Source organism: Crocodylus siamensis, chromosome 2 (genome assembly GCF_052110815.1).
Source record: "Crocodylus siamensis isolate JL-2025a chromosome 2, ASM5211081v1, whole genome shotgun sequence".
NCBI lineage: Eukaryota > Metazoa > Chordata > Crocodylia > Crocodylidae > Crocodylus > Crocodylus siamensis.
This window is the reverse complement of record NC_143396.1, coordinates 23584988-23612695: the sequence shown is the minus strand read 5'-3', so window position 1 is coordinate 23612695 and position 27708 is coordinate 23584988. Positions and strand designations below refer to the sequence as shown.

Genomic DNA, 27708 nt, shown 5'->3' with positions numbered 1-27708 from the left:
GAGCTGTGTGGCCGGATTGCTCCCCATGTCCAGACCAGGGCAGGGCTGTCTTTGAGCTGCAGCCAGCTGGGAAGGGCCTGTTGTGGCCAGCCCAGGGGGGGCTGTGTGCGTAGGGTCCTCCCAATCTGCTGCAGCTCTGGTGCACATGGCTGGTGGCTGGCTGGGCAGTGTTGTGGAGACGACACCACTGCAGCTACAGACGGGTGCCTTGGCAGCTGGATTGGCTGCACAGAATGTGTTCATCATTCCCACGACTGCCCACTCTGGCTTAGAGATGCTGGTGGGCCCAGAGCCAGGCAACCACCCATGGTGGAGGCTTGTGTGCCCACAGCCACTGCTGCTACCTCTGCACCCCGTGTCCATCACTGTGCAGCACCCGGCCAACTGCAGCCCCACCAGAAGCTGTGTTTGTCTGGGGCCGGTGGGGCTATTCTACCTCCCTCGCCTCCAGTTGCTACTGCCTCTGCTGCCACGCCTGCTCCTGCCATGCCGCTCTGGGTGGGTGGGCAGGAAGCTTCAGCCCAGTGCCTTCTGCCCTGTGGATGGAGCTCTGCCTCCAGCTCCTGGCTGCCTTCCATCCACTCAACCTGCCCAGCACTATGAGCAGCCCCTGTGGGCAGGCAGAGCGGGTGGAAGGCGAGGAGCTGGAGCTGGATCTTCATGTGCTGGGCAGAAGTCACTAGGCTGAAGCTTCAGCCTGCTCAGAGTTGTGCAGCATGACAGAAGCAAGAGCCACAGCTAGAGGTGAGGGGAGCAGAACAGCCTGCCAGTCTCAGCCAGCATGCAGCTTTGGTGGGTCTATTCCCAGTGTGACTGCAGCTGGCTAGGTGCTGCTGTTCTCCCCTCATCTCTAGTGACTCATCCTCCTCCCACTCCTGCCCCTGCTGCACCATTTCAGGTGCTGGTGAGCGGGGGAGGATGGGAAGCTTCAGCCTGGTGGTACCTGCTGAGCACATGGAGATCCAGCTCCAGCTCCTGGATGCCTTCCACCCTCCCACAGGAACTGCTCATTGTGCCAGGCAGGCAGAGTAGATGGAAGGTGGCCAGGAGCTGGGGCCAGAGCTCCATGTGCTAGGCAGAAGTTGCTGGGCTGAAGCTTTCTGCCTGCCCACCTAGAGTGGCGTGGCAGGGGTAGTAGTAGCAGCAGCAGCAGGCAAGGGAGGCAGAACAGCCCCACCAGCCCTAGGCAGCACACAGTTTCTTGTGTGGCTGCACTGGGCTGGGTGCTGCACTGTGACAGACAGAGGGCACAGCAGCTGTGGGCACATGAGCCCCTGGAGCAGTCAGCTGCCAGGCCCCAGGCCCACTGATGCCTCTGAACAGGCCTGGGCATCTGGCATCTGTACTGTTGGGCCAGACTGTCATGAAGCTGCAGCCAGTTAGGAAGGGTCCAGCTCCTGTGGCCTGACCCAAGCCAGCCCTGCTGGACCCTTCTCAGCTTGCTCTGGCTCCATGACAGCCCCACCTGGCCTGAGCATGGGAAAATAGAAGCAATTTGTCTGCACAGCTGCTGCAGCCCCAGCCAGAGCCACAGCCCGCTGGGAAGAGCCTGACCCCTGTAGCCCAGCTCATGCTGACCCCTCCACATCTGCCCTCAGCAGTGACTGTGACCAACCCAGCTCAGCCCAACAGCCCCAGCTCCAGCCTCAGCCCCGGGTGGATAGTGGGACCATGCTGGCTGGCTCTGATCAGGCCTCCCACCATGTGAGCAGCAAGCAGAGGGGAAAGCTGGCCCAGCTGGGATCCCTGTGCCTGAAAGGGAAGAAAGGGAAGTTTAATTCCTCTCTCTGTTCCCTTCTTCTGGGTTGCTGCCTGGGCCAGTGTCTCTCCATAAAGGGCTGTGTGAAACAGCACTATTCTGCTTCGACTTCTGTTATGATGGAACAGTGTTTCATTCCAAGTTTAGTTTTGTTTTGAAAGCACTGTTCCATTTTGTTTCGATATTTTGCCCGTACACTATAATGGGGAAGCACAAAACTGAAGGAGGAGCAGCCTCCTGTGATCGCAGGTAGATCGGAGGCCTGCAAACCTGCAGGAGTCCAGCAGAGCTCCACAGCCTTCCCGGGGGTGTGGGCAGAAGGCTGCTGCTGCTGCCTGGTACTGGCACTAGGAGCTGAGCCTGCTGGGTGCTGCACTCCACTTCCCCCCACTGGACTCAGTTCCATGGGGCTGGGAGCTGCTAGGCACTGAGCCCGGTGGAGGGACGCAGAGTATAGCCCCAGTGCTGCTCACCACCCCTCTCCACTGGGCTCAGTGCCCAGCAGCCTGCTGCCTGGTGGGGGGAGGCAGAGTGCAGTTCCGTGGCTGCATGCCACCTCCCTCCACCAGGCTCAGCTCCCAGCAGCTCTCAGCGCCGTGGAACTCAGCCTGGTGGCAGGAGGCAAAGCACAGCACCAGCTCTGCTTTGCCTCCTGTCACTGGACTGATCTCCATGGGGCTGGTGGAGCCAATTGGAGCACAGCCCAGTGGCAGAAGGCAGGCAGAGTCAGTGCTGCACTCCCATTGGCTCCACTAGCCCCATGGAGCGCAGCTTGGCAGCAAGAGGCAGGAAGAACCAGGGAGTGCAGCCCTGGCTCTCCCCTGCCTCCCGCCAGGGAGGAAATTCAAAATGTTTCAAAACATTTTGATTGGCCTTGTTTTGTTTCAAGGATGTTTCAAAGCCCTTTGTTTCATTTAGATTTTGCTGTGTCGAGCTTGAAATGAGTTGAAACAGTGTCAAAACAAAATAGCCAGTGAAACTTCTCACAGCCCTTCTGGCTGAGCCTCCCTCACTTGGGCACAAGCCTGGCAAGGGCTGCTTCCCCACTCCCTCCCCAGGCACACCATGGCTGCTGTTCATGCAGGCCATGGTGCGGGTTTAAACCTCTCCTCAATCATACTTATCAACCTGCTGGTGGGAGTGGGGCAAGGGGCTGGCCATTCCCCCCCACATCAGCTTCCCTCCAGTCTTGTGGCTGCTGTGAAAGGGAAGACTCACTTTAGCATCCCCTGGCTTCTAGCCTGAGCCACTGCAGGCATATGCCTACATTTCTGGAATCAAAAGTAAATGTCTGTTCACTTGTAAATCAGTTCAACCTTTGTAGGTTGAACCAGAGGTGGGCAAAATATGGCCTACGGACTGGATCTGGCCTGCCAAGCACTTTCATCCAGCCTATGGCCCCCCCCCCCAGCAAATTGTGTCCCACCCAGCCCTTTTGACCACAAGGATGGGAGCCCCAAAAATGTATCCTATTCCCTGGCTCCCACCCTCATGGGTGGAAGGGCCCCACCTGGCCAGTTTTTAGCTTTTGTGTGAGGCTGCTGCTACAGCTGCAGCTGCAGCCCCTGGGGACTTGCTCTGCTTTCCCCATCTTCTGCTTGCTCCAGACAGCTGGTAGATGCAGCAGGGTGAGCTGCAGCTGGGAAGAAGCGCAGAGTGCTGTGTGTAGGGGGACGGGGACAGCGGCAGCATGGAACTGGAGTGGGCAGCATGTGGGTGTGAGGGACCATGGGGGGTGGGACCCCCCTCACACTCCTCCCAAGGTGTGCTGCCCCGGCTGCTGGTGGCAACAGCAGCAGGTGGAGTGCTCAGGGCACAGGTGACTAGTGGGGCATGGTTCTGGCTAGCGCTAAACATTGAGCAAGGGGCACAGCCTCTGCCATGCCATCTGTATCGCCAGCACTCCCTGCCACTGAAAGAAGCCTCAGGCCGACAGGGGAAGATGCATAGGGCTTCCTTCCCATGCAGTGCATCCCCTGCAGGGAAGGCAGATGGCTCCAGCACATGGGGCTTCCCTCCCATGTTGTGCAAGTGCAGAGGCTGTGCATGAGTGGTGGAGAGCACCAGCAATACAGCTGGCCTGGCAGAGACTGTGCCCCTCACTGTAACGTGCATTTCTGGCCGCCCTGATGGACATCTGCACCCTGAGTGTCCTGCCTGCTGCTGCTGTGCCATGGGGAGATGTGGGGGGGGGTCCCCACGGCCCCCATCCCTCACCCCACACTCTGCCCCCACAACTCCCCACATATATACACAACCCCCCAACATACCTTATGCCCCGCACACACTGCCAGACTCCCCACATGCTACCACATTCCCCACCATACATACCACCATACATACACACGCCCCACCATATACACACACACCCACCATACACTCCCCATCCACAGTATACAAAACTAAGAATTTATTTTTCAGTTATTATGCAATCATCTCTATATACAGTACGCAAACAAAAATCATGACATAAATATTTGTGTAATAAAATGAAAATATGTTATAGTAGGTAAAAACGTGTGTTGGATCATAATCTTGATGTATAGCAAAGTCTGTATAAGCAGGTTCAAAGCACCTGATTCTTCTCTCATTTATATCATTTGTCTTTCTTCACTTTATACCAGTGTGCTTCCATTGATTTGGGTGGATTTACCCTTTATTGACAATGATGTGAGGTCAAATTAGAGGCAAATACTAGAAGCTAAGCACTTCCTTAAATGCCTATTTTTTCTTTATCTTTTAAGAAAATATCAGTCCTTTAAACAGAAAATTATATTCATGGCAACGTATAACTTATCTTTCTGAAAATAACATCCTTGAAATCTTTCCTTTGTGTTCTTTTGTAATGTGTACAAAGTCCTATCAATTGACAGTGACTGTGCAGGAGGCCAGCTGAGATCTCTGCTGACTGATGAGAGTTTATTCCCCTTACTGTTACTTCAGCTTTCTCTTCCCTTCTGTTTGCTTGACTGCCCTGCATACTAGCTTGTTATGATTATAAACTCTTTGAAATGGACTCGATTTTCATTGCCTTTCTCTATAGTGTCCAGCACCTTGGGACCCTAGGCACTACCAGGAATCATATGAAAACATTCATTTCTAGCAGTGGGAAATTTCCACTGCTAGAAATGATTCCAGAGGGGGAACACAGTACAAGCATTTGTCCTGCAACTGTCTCCATTCCACTGCTCCTTGGGCCTTCCATTCCCAATGAAAATGCAATGGCAAATCAAAGCCACCTGCCTGCTTCTCACCCCAAGGACACCAGTGTGTGAGGAGCCAGAGGGGACACCAGCTGGTGGTTGCTCCTCACCTACCTAAAAGGAGGGGTAGGAGTATATGCGCCCCATGCCTTCCCTGGACCAGGTTGACCCTAGTTTCTGGAAGGCATAGAAGCCTTTCCCCACAGTTCTACTCTTCTTAGTCTCTAGGAATAGTTAAGCCACAGGAAAGTATGTATATGTTCATTCTCCCAGGAGAAACTCTTGCTGGAGCGACTTCTAGCTGGTTGAAGCTGGGTTATTTTTCTCCCAGAGTCACCATTTTCTATTCAGAAGAAACAGTATGAATGCTTGTATGCATTTGGTTTCTTCCAGGAGAACAGAAATTCTCTTAGGAGAAATGTAACATCTATATGAGGCCCCAGTGCAAAAAATTAAAATAAAAGCAGTTAGTACATAAAAAGATTGTTGGTGCTTTTTTCTGTAATATTTTCCTGATTTTTGAGTTCATTAATGATTTTTCCTACCAGCTATTACCTGAGGTGAAGTGGAAGACCTTATACTCTTTTAGCCAGTCATGAGGTGTCAAAAACCACCTAGCTCAGAGGTCTTTATTACATAAATAGAGAACAGAGAAGGTTGCTGTTGTGATTACACAAGTGACCGCAGATGTCTAGTGAGCCATAAAGGTGATTAAATACTGAATCTGAAATTGCAATAGTCTCAGAATAATAATCTCTGAAATATGACAATTTAAAACATTTTTCTAGTACAGTAAATCCTCTGACAGCCCCAGTTCCTGCTAATGCAAGCAAGGAAGCCTGATTATGGTGAAAAAATCCCAAATCACACTTTTGCAGCATAATTTATTTCCATGAATAGTTCTATTAAATGAAGCCTTTGCCATCTGTTTTTCACATGATGTAGGCTGGGAATTTCATTGGAGCCTGAGGGAATTAAATGCCCAACTCCCTTTGAAAGTTAATGGGAAAGAGAGGCTCCCTAAGTACCTTTAAAAATCACATTCTTGAATATTTAGTCTGTTCTGTGGTCAGAAACACAGCTGATAAGTTTTTTGTGTGATTAATTCAGAAATTAGAGGGCAAGAGAAAGCAAAGCCTAGTATGTAAATAACTGGTGGGGGTGTGTCTACCGGTGCATTTAAGCACACCTAAATTTAATGTGCATTATCTTAATATGTATTAAGCAGGTTAGGCAAGCTTCTGCTAGAGGTGCACCGATATATCAGTCCATATTGTATTGGCACTGATGTTGCCAGTAAATGCCGCATGCATTCGTGCATCCACAGGGCCAGCCCGGCAGCTTGGAGAGCAGTGTCTGGCTGGTAGGTCTTTTGCGGGGGGGGGGGGGGTAGGGGTAGGGGAAGGGAAGGAGTGTGGGAGGGGCAGATGGAGGCCCTTGTGGTGAGGGAGGGAGTGGGGCTGGGGCTGGGGCTGGTGCTGCCCAACTGGGGCAGGGCAGGGTAGGGTGTAGGATGGAGCTGCATGGCTCATCTGGGGGCAGATCACACTGCTACATGCACCCCTGGGGGAGCCATGGGGGATGTGTGGCCCCTGGACCTGCGGGCATGGCGAAGGCAGGTGGCCTCTAAGGCAGCGGTGGGCTCTTCCTGGCAGGGGTGGGGACTGGGCCAGGGCTGTGGTCCGTGCCCTGCTCCACCATCACTAGGCAGTGCCTGCCCCTGCTTCACTCCCTCCCTCACTGTGGGGACCTTGATTTGCAGGTATCAAATTTAGGCACAAATAGCCTAAATTTGTCATTTTTAAAGTGCATTAAGGGTGTGCATGTGTAGATGCGTGCCCTAATGCACCTTAAATTTAGGCTAATGTACCTTAAATTATTTCATGTAAACACACCCAGGGAGTTGGGGTCCCTTTTCCAGCTCTGTTGCCTATTTACAATTGGACATTTGCTAAGTAACTCAGGGTTAGCTCCATGAAGATACTTTGATATCTGACTGTCACTTTAGGTATCCAAGTCCAAAATATAGATTCTTAAAACCTCCATTCAGATGCTGCCTACCCATGCTTAACCAGAGAGAAACTTTAACATGACTACATAGCCTGATGATGAAGACACTTGCCAGAGGGAGATGAATGCTTATATGATTTAAGGAAATGCAATTTCAATAACATTCTTTAAGATCAGATAGCAAGTACTGGAGAAATAAACACATAAATATTCATCCAAAATGAGTCTCTCCTCTACATAAAAACATACATTTCTAGTAAGAGAATATAATTTTGTTTAATTTCTGTTAAATTAATTCCCCCAATTATGGGGTTTATCAAGGACAGAAATAGCCAACATCCTTGAAAAACAAAGTTTAAACTACTGTGTTTACTGTAATCTAAGGCAAACTCCGCCCCCCCCCCACCAGTCAGTACTGGGAAAAGGCCTCGCATCTTAGATTCATGTGCAAAGCAGAGTTGGAGGCAGGTGGCAGCTGTGAGTCAGAGTCTGGGTTGGGACCAGAGTCAGACCCACAGCAGCTGTTTGCCCATCCTCTGTTTGCCCTCTGCAGCTTCTGCCTCCTGCTTTGCCTCTTTCTTTCTCTTACTGTCAGGTACAGTATGGTTTTGGCTTGGATGGGATTCCCTCCAAGGAGTGAAGCACATGGAAACTCCATCCCCTGCTTGGCCAATCAATAGTGCCAACACTGCTTTATGGCTCAGCTAGGGCTGTGCTTCCGCATGCTGTGGTCCAGGGAGGGGATAGAGTCTGAGCAGTGTCTGTCATTAAGGGTGGAGGGAGAGGGAGGAAGAGGCAGAGCCCAGGAGGGTGGGAGGAAGAGGAAGAGATTGTGGGAAGTCGGGGGAGAAGAGGCAGAGACTGTGGGGAGCAGAAGGGAAGATATTGTAGGGAGTAGGAGGGAATAAACAGAGACCACAGGGAGGAAAGGGGAGAGGCAGAGGCTGTGGGGATTGGGGGTGGAGAGATAGAGTTTACTGGGAGTGAGGGAGGGACAGAATCTGTGAGTGGTGCCAATGGTAAGGGGGCCAGAAAGCCTGCAATGGGAAGAAGAGGGTAGACAGAGGGCAAGCGGGCTGCCTAACCCCCTCCTAGTCAACTGACTCCCCCAGTGACTGCTTTCCCTGCTACAGTAGAGGGAGGGGGATGAGTTTAAAATTATAACATATTTGTAAGTTTTCCATATATAAAATCTAATGGGAGGTCATCTTAAATTCAGGTTAACTTAGATTTGAGTGAACATGTTAGCTAGCTTAAAAATTGCATTAAGCTTTTCCTCTCTGTATAAGGATGCCATCAAATTAAAATGATGTGCTTATAGGTGAACTTGAAGCAAGTTTACAAAGTTATGACAATTGGAGTACAGAAGTTAGAATTATGCAACCCAAATTCTAGCAAGTAAAAATAAATGAATTGCTAAGGTAATTAGAATTTCTTTTAAAAAATATTTATTGCTGCATCATTCTTCATGGTTACAACAGAATTTATTTGATGGCTTTCTAATGAAGCCCAATTAATCAAATAGAATGCTCTGTAGGTTATTATTATTATTATTATTTATTTTTGCAAGATCTTCTTTTAGCATATGGTTAGATGTTTTTAATATTGTAATTTTCTTAAGACTATATTTTCAGAACAGTTCACTATTTTGCCTGCATATTAGATGATAAAGTCTTTGAAAATTCGAGTATGATATTTATCCCCAAAGCCACAATTTTACATGGGAAAGTGATATTGTTTTCCTCTGTTCATTTTCATGAAGCTGTGCTACAGATTGGTACCAGCCTTTTGAACTCCTTTGAATCCTATAAGCTTGAGGGTGAGATTTACATAACCAGTAGTAAGGTTAGATGTGTAATATGCGTGCTGTGCTTTATTTAAGATATATCTTAGGTGAAGCGTGTGTGTGTGTTTCTTGGATGGCCTATTGGGAAGAAGTGAGACTTAGCAAATGCAGATTTTGTTCTAGCTCAGTGGTTTGTAAATTGTGCTGCACTGGTGGTCCACGGAGCCACTGTAAACAGTATACAGCCAGCCCACAGATTTCATGCACGTTTCTTCCTCTTGCCCTTACAGTGACACATTTGATAATGAAGTGGCATGGTGGTCCACAAGAAATGTTGGGAGATAATGGTGGTCTGTTAGTGGAAAGAAGTTTGGGAACCACTGCTGTACTTCACGTAGTGGAGATCTATAAATCTAGAGCCAAAGTGGGAGAGATTTATTTTCTGTGTCACATGTGAGTTGATTACTTGGTGAACGCAGCATTGGTGTCCCATGAAAATGTAAGGCTTCAAGGGATTGCAAGATGTTACCTAGTCTAGTGCCCTGCTCTGAGCCAAGATTCAATATCTTAGACCACCTCTGACAGCTGATTGTATAATCTGTTCTTAAAAACCTCCAGAGATGCCACAATTTTTTTAGTTAGCTCATTTAAGTGTTTCACTACCCTGGCAGGTAGATTTTTTTTTTATTAATATCTAATCTAAATCTTTGCTACAAATTAAACTGATTATTTCTTGTCCCACTGACAGTTGACATAGGAAGCAACTAATCATTATTTTCCTTATGTATAGGGAGACTGTTATCATGTCTAACCTGAGTCTGCTTTTTGCTAGACAAAACAGGCTGAGTTCCTTCAGTCTCTCTCATAGGTCATGTTTTCTAACTTTCCTATCATTCGTGTTGTTCTCCTCTGGACTCTATCCAATTTGCCTAACTCTCTTCTAAAATGTGATGCCAAAACTACAATCCAGCTGAAACCTTACCAGCACTGAGAAGAATGAAATAATTATTCCTTATATCTTACAAATAACACTACTGTTATTGTGAACCAGAATGAGATTAGCCACTTTTTCAACAACATCACATTGTTTATACACACTCAGTTTGTGATCCACTATAACTTGCAGATTTTTGGGTTTTTTTGTGACTCTTGTCAACTGAGTCAGTCTCCATTTTGTATTTGTGCATTTGATTTCTCTTTCCTAAGTGTAGTGCTTTGTACTTGTCTGTGTTCAATTTAATTTTGTTATTTTCAAAATATTTCTCCTATTTATCAAGTTCACTATGAATTTTGATCCTGTCCTCCATTGCTAATACTTTCTCCTTCCTGTGTCATCTGTAGGATTTACTATATAGTTCCAAGTCTAGGTATTAAGTCAACCCCAAGTTTTCAGGTTCAGTTTTAGGAAAAAACAGCTTTTTTCCCCAAATATAAATTGATAAGCAGAGCTCAAGTGTTTGAATGCCTATATCCCTTATAAAGTCCTAAAGCAATCAAATAACCTAGAAAAAAGTCCAATGGGTTAAGTGCACTAAAAATAAAAAGTGCACTGAAAAAAATCTGATTCCTTATTTTTAGTCCATGCCCAAAATACTGCAAGCACATATCAAAATTGTTGAGCGCTCAATTATAGGTTGAGCCTGTACCTTTTACAGTTCTTGAGAGCTGTTTTTTAGCCATGCACCTTATGGTTATTTCAGCTGGACGATATTTCCATAGTTTGCTTATGAGAATATCATGTAAAACAGCATCAAAAATGTATTGAAGTCAAACCATGTCACATTTGCCACTTTCTTCTTTAGGCCAATTATACTAATAAAGGAAATAAGATTGGGTCAACAGTCTGTGTTCTTGAGTAATCCACACTGGCTGTTTCTTACCACCTTGTTATCTTCCTGGTGCTTATGAATAGTTTAATAATTTGTTCTAGTATCATTCAAAGTATGAAATTTAGACTGATGGTAATTCCACAGGCCCTCTTTCCCCTCTTTTCTTTCTGTTTCTCCTTATTCAATCATTTGGGATATCCCCTGTCCAGATGAATTATCAAAAGTAATCATATATAATTCAGAGATTATTTGAGCTAGTTCCTCAAGTACTGTAGGGTGAATTTCATCAAGGTCTCCCGACTTGAACATATTCAGTTTATATGAATATTCCTTAACCCATTTCTCTCTTAAGCTCTGCTCTCTTAATCTGCCCTGTATTGATGAATTTATACACCCACATTGTATTATAATGAACTACAGCCTATCATCTATCTATATTCCAGAGACAGCGATAAATGGGTTGAAAATTTAATTGCAACAGGTCCAACTCATGCATCATTATGTCCCTTTCCAGAGATACCATCACTTCTTTTTGCCTAAATTATTTAAATAAATACAATTTTTGCTAAAACAGGATTAGCAGTGCCATACACTTCTTTAGCTCAGATATCTAATCAGTTCTCCTATAGTCTGTGTGCCCTGAGTGGGATTTCCAGTCTCAAACTAAGTGAAACTGGGAGATATTTTTGCCTGGTCATACTAATCAGGTTGCCAACCCAAGAATATTTTTTTACTGACAACCAAACTTTTTTACTGATATATGTTTTTACTGATATGTTTTACATCAGGGATGTCAAACTCATCTGGTGCCATGAACTGAATGAATGGTGCTGAGCTAGTCCATGAGCTGGATGAACAGCATCTGGACAGCCCCATGGACCAGATTGGGCCCACAGACACACCCTCCCCACCAAATGCTGCATCCAGTGCACACGGTGATCACTCCAGGTGGTCTGGGATATATGCCACACATAGTGTCCTTTCTGGCCAGTCCAGGACCTATGCTGCATACATTGTGACACTTGTCCCAGAGTGACTGGGGGGCTGCCATATGCAGCACAGGTCCCAGGCCAGCCAGGGCAGGTGCCACATGTGGTTCATATCCCAGACTGGCTGGGGGAGGTACAGCATGCAGCATGGGTCCTGGGTTGGCCAGAACAGGCACCTTATGCAGCCAGAATTGGTTGCATGCCATGTGCAATATATGGGTCTACTCTGGACCCAGGACCAGCACCAGGGGCCAAGTGATGGGGTGAAATCATCATTCAGCCCCTGGTGATGCAGGCTAAATCTGGCCTGAGTATCTGATACCCATTTTATATATGAAAATTGAACTCTTCTGCCAAGCACTGGATGGCAGTAACAAGGGATCAGTTCAAATTTAGGGGTTGTGTAATGTCTTTTAATACAGTCTTATTTGACTGCAGCAATGTTTTTACGCCATGCTGCCCCACCCCAGTGTCCCCTACTCACCCCTACACTATAGTACCGCTGACTGTAACCCAACCCATGCCCTAGCCTTACCTCTGCTGGCCACACTCCCCTCATTCTGGTACTGTTCCCCACCCTCCACCTCTCCCCCTTCTCAGACCCACAGCTCTGTCCTAGCTGTACTGTGTGCCTTCCTGTACCTTTGAAGTGAACAGTTGTTAAAAGCAGGGGACAGCCAAAGAGAAGCAGAGACAGCACATGACTGGGGGTGTGGAGGGGCTACAGAGGGTCCCATGAGTCACAAAGTCCTGACAAGAGTTTTCTGCCATCAGGAACTGGCCTGGCTGGGCCAAGCACCTCAGTTATCACGCCTGATCCTGGTTCCTGTCTAATTGGACTGACTCAGTTCTCTGCAACAAGACTGGCTGCTGAAAGCACCACTCATCCCTTTTAAATGCACCTGCAGCCTCAAGCTGCAGATATGCCTTGACACAACTTCAGGCAAACCTCAAATTCACATACCTCCCTGATTCTCCTGACTTCTGACCCACCCTTGGCTTTTCCTGACCTTGATTTCTCCTGAAACTTGGCACTACCTTTGATCTCTCTGGCTTCCTTAGCATCCTTACTTGGCTTGGCTTCCTTGACTCTGATCTTGGATTTTTTGTCCTGGAACTTGGAAATGGTTTTCTGACCCTTGGATCTTGACCTTGGCTCATGTCTCAGACTATACCTCTTGGATCTCCCCTCTTGGGGAGAGATCCCCAAGTAACCAGTGCCCCTGCCCTGCTGACCCCTTCATTACTCTTCCAGGACCTATCTGCAGGCCTGGCCACCTACATCCTGCTGTATGGTGACGTGTAGATGCAGCCACTGTGTCTGCAATTTAGCCAAACTAACAGGCACAATCAAAAGAGTAAATTAGTCTGGGTGGGCTGGCTGCTAATGCCCAAAATATGAGCTCTGTGGAGAAACTGCATAGAAACTGCTGGCTTCAGAATCAGCCTTGAATTCTTTGGCAAGTAAACCACATGAGCCTGAATAGGCTGTAATGCAAACCACAGACATATCTGACTTTTTCCCAAATAGGATTTCATCCTTACTAATTTGTTGCTGGATGTTACACTTACCATTTTGTTTTGGAAATAAATGTCCTGTCTTCAAAACCGTTCCCTGTTTTGAAACCACAGCCTATTTTTTGTAACAGAAAGATGTTCCCATTTTGTTCAAGAGGTTGCTCAAGAGGAATCTTACTCTTTGTGACTCCTTTACTAAAGCTAAGCCACGGAGCATTAGGTGCAATATCTCAGGAAGAGGAATCACAATTTCCAATACAATACCTTGATTCAAAATAATTTATAATGATGCCTTCTTTGCACTTGTCCCAAATCTCAGAGTGCCTTATACATCATTCATTATGAAGCTTCTCTACATTCCTATGGGTTTGATCACTAGTAATATTTCCATTTTAGGCCATTTTAGGTAAGGGAAGGCACAAAAGCACAAAGGAACTTGTGTCACAGTCATATAGCAAGTCAGAGGCAGAGTTGGAAATTTAACTCCTTGCACACATTCCAGATCTAGATAACATTCACTATCCCTTATCTCAGCTGCAACATCTCAAAATATACCTACCAAAAAAGTTCATCTAAAATGCCATGTCCTCTGTTATATCAAAAATTCATATTTCTACCTTGATCCCTGGATAGTTTTATGATAAAATGGTTCTCCAATAAATGAGTAATATAGTTTTTATTCATTTGTTGGGACCTGTAAACAATTGGCATTTGTTTCCCTTTTTACATCAAAAGAGAGGGAAAATGCTGAAAAATAAGTCTGCAGTGCTTTCCTTTCAATAGACAGCAATGTAAATAGTGGGCAAAAGTAAATAAAAATTAGAAAGTTCTAATGTATGGTCTTGGTTTCTCATACAACTTTTTAAAATCTTTCTGTTCAGAGTTTTTGGACACATCAGTTATCGTTCTGATTGGGAACTAGTGAAAGTAGACTTCAGACCATCTTTCCCAAGGCAGTGCACTGAAGATGACTATGAATCTTGGGACCTCACAAATCTTCAGGTATTGAGCAAACAGTGCTCTTAAATTAACAACATTCATATCCATTCTGCTACACAAACCATCACCATTAAGCATAGATTCCAGCTCCCAACTTTGATTATCCTTGATATTTGAAAGGAAGAGCAAAGCTTATTTTTTACAACTATCAGTAACTTCAAAATAGCTTAGTGTAAAGGGAGAATAGATTTTGTTTTCCCTTTATTGTCTTAATGGTGGTCTGTGGGTGGAGGGAAGTGTACTTGGTGATTTGCCATAATAATAGGTGGTCCTTCTGGATTCTGAGATGCACACTGTAAGCCAAAATCTATAGTACTGATTGAAGCAATTTGAATATGTAGTCATATGTTTTGCCAGCTTCCTCACTACATATGGTACTTGAATGTAAATCAGCATAAGTAAAAACCCATTCCAAAAGAAATTTAGAATCTCAGTGGAACTATCATATAATAGAGTCCAGTTGTTTTGAGCAATACCAAACAACTTGAGCAATACCAAATCTGTAGTAATGCATTAGCTGTGCTAATGTCTCCTGTGCTGGCCAAATTCAATTTTACCTGCATTCTGGTTCTCATTCTCTTTATCTTGTATTGTCTGTAGAGTAGTGTGCTAGTCTTTTGGACTACATGAGCTATATTGCTGTTAGTCATGATCACTGTCAGTTTTTTTCTCTTTTCCTCGTCCATGTGTTCTCCAGGTTTCGTCTTGCCTGCCAATTTATATTATTCCAAACAAACTTTCCTTTAACTCTCACTCTTGGCTATTGTGCCATTGCTGTCATGCTCCTATTCCTATACTCCTAATACAGGCATGACACGCACTTGAAAGTATTATGTAGGTTTAGGCCATAACAAGAAAAGTGTGTTGAGGCACTGAAATCATACTTCCCAGAAACTGGAAACAAGTACGCTTTTTTTTTTTTAAAATGATCCTGTGTTAGCAACCACTCAGTTATCAGTGCAGGACATGTTTAAATGACCCCTTTGCAGGCACAAATGCTTGAATTGCATGTATAATTGAAGGAACTGGATCTACATTTTTGTGCATAGTTTGGTCTTCTGCACTTTAGAAAATGTGTGTCCTAGCACTGGAACCATAAAGAGGATTAGGCTCAAGCCTTGTAATTCCAAGAGCCAAAGCGTATGTGCTTGTTTGTATAAAATAGAAAAAGAAAAAGAGAAGGACAAAAGCAGAGAATAAGAAAGAATAAATGTGTACTGTATTGGCTAGAATACTTATCTGGGAGATGGAAAGCTGGTAGTCAAATCGGTTTAAATCAGGCAGAGAAAAGATTTAAATTTTCGTCTCCTATATCCTGGATGTGTGTTCTACCCACTAGGTTAGTAATTATTTCAAAACACAAAAAATCATGACTTTTGAAAATCTTGTCTAAAGTGACATGCTGAAGGTCACCTAGGTTGCCTGTAACACACTTGAGAATTAAACCTGTATTTCCAGAGTCCCAGTCGAGTGCCTCAGCTACAAGACTAGCCTTCCTCTACACAACCCAAAATGATGATTAGATGGAGTTCATGACAGAATGGTTTGGTTATTACAGTTCAGTGCTTTAATGTTCAGGGGGACCGTTGCATCATGGGTCAACGAAGAAGCTTTCGGAAGAGGAAAATTTCATCATGGTGCATTAAAGGAAGAAGTTTCACGTCAGCTCTCACATCCAAAGTTTGCGAGTGTGTGAACTCTGACTTCTTATGGTGAGCCTTTCTATGGACTGTACAGTATCCGAAAGATGATGGAATGTGTGAGAATCGGGGATATATAAAACCCACATTTCCCCAAACAAAAACCAAGAATAAAACAATCCGATGGGATCTGAATGGCAGATTGTTTTTCCCATGTGTTACATTTGTTTCTGGGTAAAGAGAAAAAATAGTTCAGTGATTCTATTTCTGTTTTATGTGGGTTGATATTGCAAGAAATTATGTAGAATTTCACAATCTGGCAGAGAAATGCCAAGCTATGTTTGTTGCTACGGAAGCTACATGCTGTGAATTTTCTTTTGAAAAAAATGGAGTAAGAAAACCATTGACGTTTTTGAAGGAACAATCATTTTCACCTGACTGGACAAATCCTGATGTTTTATTCAGATAAACTCCCACTGAGTAAAATTTGAATAATGACCATTGGGATTGACCTTTAGTACAAATCCTCTGCAGTCACAAGTGAAGTAGAAGAGAAAGAGGATACATGTATTGATTTGAGTTGTAAAGGGAGCTCTTTAAAAAAAACCAAACTGCAAATAGAGGGGATCCTGTGTACAACCCATTCAGCCCTCATATGTACTTACACAACTCTGGTTTGAGAGCAGAACTGGACTGATCAACCCGGATGCTAACCTCCTACCAGATAACATTAAAATTACTCTCCTTTACTCCTAACCCAGAAAACAGATTTATGAAAAATCAGGACAGCTAACATATTCTGTGTGGGTTTTTGCAGTGATTATGGATTTGAGCGTTCAGCACCTGTCAAGTCAGAATCCAGCAAGTGCTTTGCTGATTTTTGGTTTAATCCAGAATCCCCTCCTGAAGACTGCATATTAGGACAGGCATACACAAGCAGCACTGGGTAAGTCTGTTATTTTCTTAACTTGCAGAGATGGAAAGCACTCTGTCCAAGCGTCAAAGGGTAGGTTTAAGAAAATGTAAGTGGAACTCTGTAGAGTGAATTATGTTGGGGTAGCAACTGATAAAAGAGATACTGATTGAAAGCTGGGGGGGTTGAGGAGGGACATACTGCATCTGAATTCAGGGTGATTGTTTCATCTGCCTGCTCCTAACCTGCAACACATGAAGCTAAACAACAGCAATTTCCCCCTCTTTCATTCAGGGATAAAATACTGCAGGTTAGCTTCACATACTGTAGGTTAGGAGTGGACAAATGCAAGATTGCATTGGATCAGCTGATATGGTCTCCCAAGCAGTAAGTCTACACTTCCCTTTATACTAGCATAATTGTACATCTGACCATGGGCTGTCCCAATTTTCTAAGGGTACATTTAGTGTGTGAGAGTTTTGTAGAAAGGGCAGTGTTATCATCTTGATTTATTTTAAGAAGTTATATAAATCTCTCTCAAAATACTAGGTCCTTAAAGCCTCTTTTAAATGTTTCTGCTCATGGCTGCAGTTATAAGGGGTTTCAAACTTGTTCACTATTGCCAGCACCAAGAACCCATAAACCAGGAGTGAAAGCCAAAAAAATTGTGAAATTTGGTTTGCAAATCAGAATGTTTTTACACATTAAAAAATGGGGTCTTTTTATTTCCCTCCTAGTTTTTAGTTTCCATAGATATATTTTCATGCTATGAGCCCTCTAGCATGATGGTTAGAAAGTTGGGAGGGGGTGAAAGAATTTTAAGAAAAGAAAGCTGAAATCCTTGGGAATTCACATACTTTCCAGGAGCTGGGGTTTTAAATCTGAGAGATTGGTGCAGCTGGCAAAAGCACATTCTTGCCATCTCCCACCTGTATACACCCTGACTGTTGCCCATTCAGCTTGACTGTTGCTGTTAGCTTTACTGGGAAACACCCCCTGCAGACCCAGACAGAGGCAACTAGCCCCGTACAGAGCCAGACTCAAATGAAAAAGTAAACAATCTCCAAACAGAGTCATTTTTTTTCTTTTAAATTCTCTTCTAATAATCTTAGGGGTTATTTATAACAGCAGCAGCTGCACGTATGATAGTGAGCCTTTAGACAGTCTTTGATGTTAACCCTTTAATTTTATTTAGATTCAAATCATATATATACTTAGAAGCAAGTATTACCTCACTAAGCTTTCCAGACCCCTTCTCCTACCTCCCACTTCCTCGAGGATAAAGCATTGTGCAGAGGATGGATTCTTTGCCTAATCACAAGGGCCACTGAGATTCAAAGGAAAGCTTTAGAGAGCTGTAAACAACAGTGTATAGCACATACACTACAAGGTAGTCTGACATGTATGCTGAGAATAACTTGCAGCTGGCATCTATTCCCATTTATAACAACATCATCATTCGCAGTTGTGTAGACTGGGGCTAAACCTTGAAATGTCAATCAGGCCAGAGACTTGCAGTTTGTGTGTATTTTCTTTATTAGTGAAAACCCTGCATTCTCACAAGGGGCTGGCAGCTGTAACACAGAGAGTTTCAATTCCCAAGAATGAGACATATAAACCTTGTTTCAAAAGAATGGTTAAAAATAACAAACCTGAATGAAACTGATCCTTAAGTAGTTGAGGTATAATCCGGAAAGTTTCTCAGGCAACCCTTGTCTAGGCATTTTTAGTTTGTTATGCAGAATATATTTAAAAATTATTAAGAGCTTCACGAGCCTGGAAATTTCATGAGCTTAAGCATTGGAATTTGCTCCTCCATGAGACTTGGTATAATTTTTGTCTGATCTGATAGCCAACCACACTTCAAATTGGCTCCATTGTTATATTGTTAGATATTCCATGCTGCCCCCAGTGACCCCCACTAATCACTACTTACCATTCTTGCAGGTACAGGAAAGTGGTGTCTAATGTGTGTGAAGGTGGGGTTGATTTGCAACAGAATCTAGCCCAGCATATGTGTCCACTGCTTGCTCCCAAAGGGTTACAGATCAGCATCAAAGGAGAAAGCCTGGCTGTTAAGCCTGGAGAAGACATCACCTTCATTGTCAGACAAGAGCAGGTAATAAAGAACTTTAGCTTTTTTGAAAATTTCAATGCTGTTTTTGGATTTACCATTTCCAAGTGCTAATTTATCTGCTATCTGCTTGAGGGCTAAAAGGAGATTAACTTGTGCTTCTGAAGGAGGTACTAATTGTTCCTTAATGAAGTACTCAGTGGACCTGGTGACTGACAACTCTGTCAAAGAAACCTAGTTTGTCTTCTCAGTGGGGTGTGTAAAATTGTAAACACATTAACTTCTTTGAAAATTGTAGTTTAAGGGATGTAAACACCCAGTCTGCTGCTTTGAAAATTCCTGAAATAATTGTAGTATCAGAAAAGAGCAAAGTAAGATGTAAAGAGGATACTTTTGTCATATGAAGACAAAAGTACAGGAAGTACATTTTCAGCTAACATCCAATCAATAGAAGACGATGACTTGCAATAATTTTATGCCTTTCAATTAGAGTTGCCATACATCTGGGTTTTCCCAGACAGGTCCTCCTTTTTGTTCTTCCGATCTCTGTCCACGCAGGTTTTTAAATCTAATTGAATGTCCAGGATTTTCCTCAGCTCAGTTGTGCAAGGGGAGCAGGTGCCTGCCAGTACTGGGAGAAGCTGTCCAGGCACCTGGGCTGCAGCGGGAAATGCTTGGCCACCTGGGCGCAGAGATGTCCCCAGGGTCCTAGCACCTATCAAGTTCAGTTTAGTTTCTCTGCCTCAGCACAGAAGGCACTTCCATGATCCTAGCACCTGTCTTTTTCTATCTATTCCTCTTGCAACAGCATCTGATCAATATGGAGTGTGGGACCGCATCTTGTGGAGGGGGCTGGGTTGTAGGCAGCAGCCCACTCTGTGAACAAGGTTGCAGGGGTGGGGCAGCTGGGAGACAGAGGGAGCAGGGGGCTGTGGCTTGGAAGTGAGGGGCTGGGGACTGTGGGTCCAGAGTGCAGGGTTCTGCAGGTTGGGAGTAGGGGGCACCAGCATGGCCCAGGGCAGCATGGTATTGCAGGTTGGGAGACAGGAGCACTGGCAGGGTTAGAGGTCCCCAGGTTGGGAGTGAGGGGCCGCAGCATGGCTGGAGGTCTGTGGCTGGGAGTGAGGGGCAACAGAATGGGCAGGGCCAGGGCACCATCATATCACTGCTCCTCACAAATATCTACCCCTCCCTTTTTTTGGGAACTGAAAATATAGTAACCCTATTTCAATAAATTCAAACAGCCAGGGTCCCAAATTCACTAACTGGGGGATTAGCTAGAGTGGACCTGGATTTACAAAAGTGTTCCACCTTGCATAAAAGTAACACTAGCAGCATTTGGGGGTTGGGCACTCTGAGATTTATTTATATGCCTGAATTGGAGCTGTGCTCCTTTGAGCATCTTGGGCACAGACAGAAGTGATAATTTTCACCCTATCTGGCCACAGAAAGCAGTCTATAGTCATGACCAAACACAAGTGCATGGCTGCAGACTGCTTAAAAGATGGCCGATCAGGCAAAAATCTGGACCCTCATTGCATGAAGGTTCAGATGAAGATATATCAAAATAGAGCTTCTCTTTAATTTCCTCTTTAACTGTGTCTGCGCTGCCTCCCAGCCTGTTGCTGTTTTCAGAATGGAAAGTGGGGAAGGAAGCAGAGCAAGTTCATTTGGGATTTTTTTAACCCCTACTGGATGGTGGGGTGGGTGTATTGAAGCCCCCACCCCACTGCCCCAGAATGAGCTCCCTCTGCTCCCTTTCCCTGCCTTCCCATTCTGAAAACGGGGACAGGCTGGGAGGGAAGAGGGGCCATTGCTAGTGAAAACTGGCTACAGGGTGGCAGCCAGCAACTAGATTCCCCTCCCTCCTGGAGCCAGTGGTGAACTTCTGTTTGGTCCAGGGGATTGCTGTAACTCAAAATGCTTCCTGCAAAGTATTCTGAGTTACAGCTGGGAGCTGCACTTCTGTTTGTACCCCTTATGCCATCTGAGATACCAAACACTTAAAGAGCTGGCCTTGAACATTTTTGAAAATCCGTTCTCTCCTTTCCAAAAGGCCAAACACCAGGTTTTGTTAATCAGTGAAGCAGTAAGAAGACCTGACATCTACTAAGTATTAATCCTTACAATGTTTGTTTATTGAAAGAACTAACATCTTAACGGTATGACAAGAAGTGGGCTGTAACAGTCTTATGTGCAGGATGCAATGTCTCTGTGTCTTAGTACTTACTCATTAAGTACTAGCTTCTGCCATTCTTCTTCACATGAACTTGTACTGACCACTCCTACACAAAAACTAAGCTTCCTTCAGAGAGAGTGTCTGAAGAAAAGTCACATATTTCACTAGCCCCATTTGATACAACCCTGGGATTGCTGATTTACTTCAGCAGCAGTCAGTGGAAATATATGCAAAGTAAGGTATTGCTTAACATATAGCAGTATCTGGCTCTAAGCAATTTTTATACATTAGCTGTTGTTAGGCCAGATATATTTTATTTCAGTTCTTAATTCTGTATGCTGTCACCATCTCATTATTAGTAAAAATATAGAACTTAACTATAATCTTAGAGTTCAGGTGTTTATCATTTCTTATTATTATTATTATGGGGCTGCTAAAGTTATGATTTTTGTTGGAGTATGAATTTTATGTCTTTCTGTCATCTAGTGGAACATCTAAAGATATGAAAATGTCCTCAAAAGTCCTGGTATTTGACTGGTGTTCCATATATTTTCAGTGTTTTTTGTGTCTCTGAAGCATAATGGAGTTTTACAAAAAATGTGACAATTTGCTGCCCCCTATGGCTGAGAATCAATATTAATGCTCAAATGTCCATAACATTCCATAGAACTTAAAAAGAGAAGAGCAAATTTTACATAAGAGGCTAATTAGCTCTTCTGACAGGTAGGGAGTGTAAGCAACATTTCTACTATATCAGTCTCATATAATATGGGATTTATTACTGCATTTGAATACTAATTTTTTGTTGCAAGGGTCTTCTGCTCATGGCTGTATTTTTCCGGGTGATGAATAACTATATTTAGATACAATAGTAAAAAGAAAATAAGCCATCCCACTATATCTTGGCTCAGTCCACTTAATGTATGAGTCAATAAAATCAAGGAAACCCACTATTTTCAGTAGTCCGATAGAAGTGTTCAAGGCCTATTAAATTGAAATTGCATTTTCCTATATTCCTCTTTTGTTGTCAAGTCATTATTATCTCTTCCTTTTGATAGTGAAATCGGAGTGGGGTATCAGTGCTTTGAGAGAATCACTGTCAGTGTAACATCAGGAAGGGGAAGGTCAAAACAGAACATTTAGCAGAACTCTTCCAGCTCCAAGCAGTGAATGGTATCTTTTTATCACTGGAGATGATATGCATGTGCTTTGCCAACATAAAAAGCAAATACTGTCTATTAGCTTTCTTAGAGGCCCCCAAAGGTTTTGCATGTACAAGCACATCACTGAAGCATCTCCGTTTTAAATTTGAATGCGGCATTATTTCCTCTATTAAATTCCACCTATCTGCAGCAAAAGGAAATGATTATTTGTAGGAAAATGTTCACAACAGAGGACAATACAAGGCAAGAAACTCCTTTTCTTGGTCAGACAATATGGAGAGCAAGGATTTGATAATTCTAGACGCTCTTTATTCTGAGTACTCTCTTTATATGAACATATATTTTCTCTTCTATGTGAAAGGAATGAATGTTTTACTGAACCAAACTGCAATATAATGTAATAGTAGTAGTAGTACTAGTAACGACAGTGATGACAATAACACTACCCATACCCTGTTCTAGACAGTCATCTGTATGGTAAAGTAATGTAATTGGGATGAAAACCTTCTTTGGTCTGATAAATGATTTCAGTGACCAAATTAGTACAGTGTATGGATGCACTACAGCCATTCTCCAGATCTGCTCAGAACTTTTAAAACTGAATGCCATGGTCCAGAGCTAAAAGATAATAGAAGTTTCCTCTGGCTTTAGACTCATGTCAGATTGGACATCTGTCTCTTCTGAATGGTCACACTGTGCTTCATTGTGACAATAGAAGGCCTTTGATGGGCGTTTTAGTTTTAGTGGAGTGGCACACTGAAGACAATCATGGTTGTCCTAATGCACAAATCTTAATATTAACACAATAGTAGCACTTTCATGAGCTCTCAGAAGAGCTAGTGTTACAGTAAATTACACAAAATCTCTAACATGGCATACAGATATATCTGGATGTATAGACTGTTTCCCAAACCTGCAGTTCAGTTCCCCACATCACTAAGTCTCAGAGTTCATGCCTTATATTCCTGAATGTTATCTTGGCTATGGCTCTGTTCACAGATTCATAAATTCATAGATTGTAAGGGGCTGGAAGGGACCTTGCAAGATCACTGGGTCCAGCCCCCATGCACCAAGCAGGAAAGACAACTGGGGTCAGGTGACCCCAGCAAGGTGCCTGTCCAGTCTCCTCTTGAAGATCTCCAGGGTAGGCGATTGCACCACCTCTGGAGGGTACTTATCCCACAGTCTGGACACCCTAGTTGTGAAGTAGTTTTTTTGTAATGTTGAGCCTGAAACGGTCTTCCAGGTGTTTATAGCTATTACTTCTAATTTTCCCTAAGCGTGCCCTGGTGAACACTTGTTCACTGAGCCCTTGATGTACGCCTCTGTTGTAGTGGTAAACTGCTAACAACTCCCCTCTCAGCCTTCTCTTTTCAGGCTGAAGAGTCCCAGATCCCTCAGCCTTTTCTCATATAGCTTGCTGTGCAAGTCTCTGATCATATGGGTGGTCATTCTCTGGACTCTCAAGCTTTAGCACATCCTTGCTAAAGTGCGGCACTCAGAACTGGACACAGTACTCCAGCTGTGGTCTTGCCAATGCCGAGTAGAGCAGGAGAATCACTGTTTTGGTTTTGCTGGAGATGCATCGATTGATGTGTGCCAGGGTATTGTTGGCCCTGCTGGCTACTGCAGGGCCATGTTCATACTGCTGGCTCATGTTCATACTGTGGTCCCTTTCATTCGTGGTGCTGGTCAGGTTGGTGTTGCCAAACCTGTAGGTGTATTGGGGATTGTTTGTCCCCAGGTGGAGCACTTTACATACACGGTATGGTAGCAACCGTGCTCAAGGACCTGTATTTTCACTAACATAGTGGACAGTGTTTTAGAGAGATGTTGGCCATGTGCAGATGGAGTGACATCACTGTGACACAATGCATTTACACCTTGCTGAATGCCTTGGAATATTTTATTTTCATTTTTGGAACTATAATACAGATAGTTGAATATTAATACATTCATGCACACACATACCTTTTTGTTCTGTAGTAACAATAACAGCAATGTCTCCAATTTGAAAATTATCTATCCAAACATTTCTGACTTATTTCCTCTGATAGGGAGATGTTCTAAATACTAAGTACCAGGTGGATCTTGGAGATGGATTTAAGGCAATATATGTGAATCTCACTATGACCAGTGAACCTATCCGCCATCGTTATGAGAACCCTGGGATATACCGTGTCTCAGTCAAGGCTGAGAATGTGGCTGGGCATGATGAAGCTGTGGTGTTTGTTCAAGTGAACTGTAAGTTTTATCTGGTTTATTTTTCCAGCTTCATAAAAAGTTCTTGACAACTGTGGGGAAACTACTAACGTAGTCTTAATAACTGGATACTATTTGCAAAACCATCTTTTGTGGACAAGCTTATGCAGCCACACATCTCCTGTGTGGTGTTAATGCATAAATTGTATTTATTCACATTCCATATGCCCCTGAATAAGACATGTACCTTGTTTTGGGAAGATGGAATAAAGAAACCCACCCCCCCAGCTGTTGTGGGGAGCCTCTGAATTACATGGGGAACAGCTTTAAAAGTCTTAATTCAGTGGCTTTGAGAGGGTTAACCTTGTAGCTCTTGGCCAGGCAGATGCCTCCCTCTGCAGCAGAAGGTGGAGGGATTGAGGCTGATGAGAGTCCTGCCCCAGCATGGCACAGCCCCAACCTTCAACTGGAAAAAAAATGGTTAGGCATTTTCTCTTTTAACCCCCACCCCCAGATTTTTTCAGTTACTAATTTTCATGTTTTAGGCAAGGAAATACAATACTTGTAAATTGTATTTTCAAGTCAAAGGAGGACTTGGTTTTAAGGAGATGTATAATCTAGTGGGATGTGAGCAACATTATCAGGCAAGAATGTCAGAAGTCTGAGCCCTACATGTTTTCAGTCCTCATTCTTAATCTAAGAGTAATAAAAATATACATTTAAACTTGCACTCAGTTCTGTAGTAACACAGGGTGCTGAGAAAGGGATATTTTCTCCTATCTGTTTTTCAGGAGGCTCAGAGCAGTGGGTACTTGGCACCTCTGAAAATCAGCCTATTTACTTAAGGTGCTTGAGTATAGGTTTAGGTACATAACTTAAGCCACTACAAATATTGGTTTTGGTGTATTATATATTATTTGAAAATATTCACTGTGCTTGACATAGCCCATTGCTTTTTTCTTTTAATTAAAACCCAAATAAACGAGATCAACAAACGTAAAAAGAAAGCACAGCACAGGGAATATCATGCGCCACCAGGGGTTTAATGTACCTCAGTCATTTCATAATTGAAACGAAGCAGGAAGTTCATGACTGGAACTGTATTTCTTCCTCCTTAAGGATCCGAGAAAACTATTGCTTCTGTTTTCTGATGTGTCGAACAGAAATTCAGAAATAAAGCACACACTAGAAAAACTATGATTACCCATCTTGCATTCTCCAAACGTCTGTCTCATACTCTTTGGAGTGCTTTGGGTGCCTTCCATCAGAAATCCCTGAACAAAGCAGGAGGCAGAAACTATTGGAGCCATACAAGTCTATGTACAAATATAAATGTTTAGTGCAAGCCAAAAGAGCATTGGCTATACTACTCTAAAAGTCTGTACTACTTTTGCAAGCTTCAGAGTCCTTGAGACAGAGCATTGCTTAGTAATTAATGCAAATGGCAAGGAATGAAAAGTTCTGGATTTTGATCCCACCTCAGCCCCACATTAAAGATGCAACCAGTTACAGAACAGTCTTTCCGCTATTTAGTTTAATGACAAAACTGCAATTAAAATCAAAGGTCCTGATCATCTGTTCCTCATACTGATTATTTGTTTTCCTTACAGTGGAATATTTTAGACTTTGCGCAACAGTTTTCACATTGGTGAAAAGGCTGTAAAAGCTTTAATTCAGTGGCTTTGAGAGGGTTAACCCAGTAGGTTTTGGCCAGGCAGATGCCCCCCTCTGCAGCAAAAGGTAGGGGGATTGAGGCTGATGAGAGGAGTCCTGCTTGGATATAATAGCAGCCAGAAAAAAGAGTATAGAATCTGTAGAAGTAGCATATCCTTGGAGCTCTTATTGTAAATGGGTAACATTCCTCTTGCTTCTGCTTATACCCCAGTTATGCAGGAGACTGAGAAGCAGGAAAACTAAAGGATGGTTTCAAGACAACTTTCTCGAAAGGGATCTCTGCTTTAGCCCTTCCATTATGATAAATAATCCAAGTAAAGGTTGTAAATTAAATTACAACTAGTAAAGTCTGATGCAGTGCACAAGAATAACATTTATACTGTTTCAAAGCAAATCTGGTATTTGAACACCAGATCCAAGTGGTCCACTAGCATAACTTCTAAACAGATTTTTTTAACCCTCTGGAATTGCCTCAGATGCCATAAACATTCTTGGAGGAGGCTTATGAAATTATTTTATCCTATCCAAGCCAACCCTTTTTTAAAAGATTATTATTTCTGATTTATGGAGTCTAGTTTCTTCAGTTAAATTGTGAGGTTTTGAGTAAGTTGACAAGGGCAAATATAACTGGAATTTGAAAATTCTAGAGTGATTTGGCCTATGGGCTTAGATGTATCTTATCTTTTGGAATATGATAAAAGGAAATCAAGTCATACATGCTTTTGTTTGCTTTCTATATGTTGTATAAACCATTTAGAGCAGGTTTTGAGGGACAGAGGGCAAAAAGAGTCCTTGAATCTTGTCAAGTCCCAAGTATCTGAATGGTCCTATACTATGTAGTAGATATGGGCCAGACCCTTGAAAAAACATTTCCTAATAGGATGAACCAATATTATATTTCTCTGATCTAAAAAACTACAAGTGAATAATATAATTTACCAGGCTTTAGAGCAAGGCCCAAAGTTTTCAAAGCTAGTAGATTGCCTACAATAATGGGAATGGAGGAAGGAAGGTGGTCTGCATTCCTTTTTCTTTTCCATGTGGTGAAACTACTTCTATTTTAGTAGAAGTAAAGTTGGGTGTAAAAGTAGCTATTTTGGGGGTGGATTGGTATAGGTATTTTTTTAATGAAAATTACTGAAATTGTGGCAAAGACAAAATTCTTGTGGATCAAGTTATCAATAAATGTTCTTATTATGTAAAATCAAAAGTACAATCCTGTTCTTAATATCTTCTGGGATGTCAGGATTCAGCCAAAGAAATCCTAGTTAATTAATAAATATATCTTTATTACATAAGGATGATGATAATACTCAGAGCTAGTCAAAATCCCAAGAAACATCTGTCAGTTCTCATAGAAAGATTTTAGTAAGTTGCATTCCCTTTAAGAGTGAAATCATATCTTAAAGGTATTTTTTCTGAGTAAGCTAAAACAAGACATAGTATAACATCAAAGCCAAAAACTTAATCTTGTTTCCTAATCTGAATATTTGTCATTTTTTTTTAAATTTTGAGAGAATTTTTGTTCAGAAAATGGATCCTTCACTTTATAGATGATCCTTTCAGAAAGTGTTAGTCCATGTAGTCAAAAAAGGAAACAAACAAAAAAGCCCAACTGTAAGTAAGTGGAAGGGATTTTACTAACCCCCGCTACTATTTCTTAATTGTCTGCATGATATTCAGCTCTTATGGGAGTGTTTTATTTCAGTTTCTTAAAGAAACTGTTGAAGCTCTCAGTGGGGACATCTACACGTGATGCTCTGTTGCCAT

General features: G+C 43.3%; 1 protein-coding gene across 6 annotated transcripts in view; it reads left to right on the top strand.

Annotated features, from left to right (window-relative positions):
* SORCS2 (sortilin related VPS10 domain containing receptor 2) overlaps positions 1–27708 on the top strand; it is a 983379-nt gene that overhangs the window by 907637 nt on the left and 48034 nt on the right. For all 6 annotated transcript variants that reach the window (XM_090035537.1, XM_090035536.1, XM_090035535.1 and 3 more), the window contains exons 15-19: positions 13976–14096; positions 15672–15805; positions 16551–16679; positions 18594–18765; positions 24120–24306. In XM_090035537.1, the coding sequence (XP_089891663.1) occupies positions 13976–14096; positions 15672–15805; positions 16551–16679; positions 18594–18765; positions 24120–24306 (743 nt within the window). The remainder of the gene's footprint in view (positions 1–13975; positions 14097–15671; positions 15806–16550; positions 16680–18593; positions 18766–24119; positions 24307–27708) is intronic.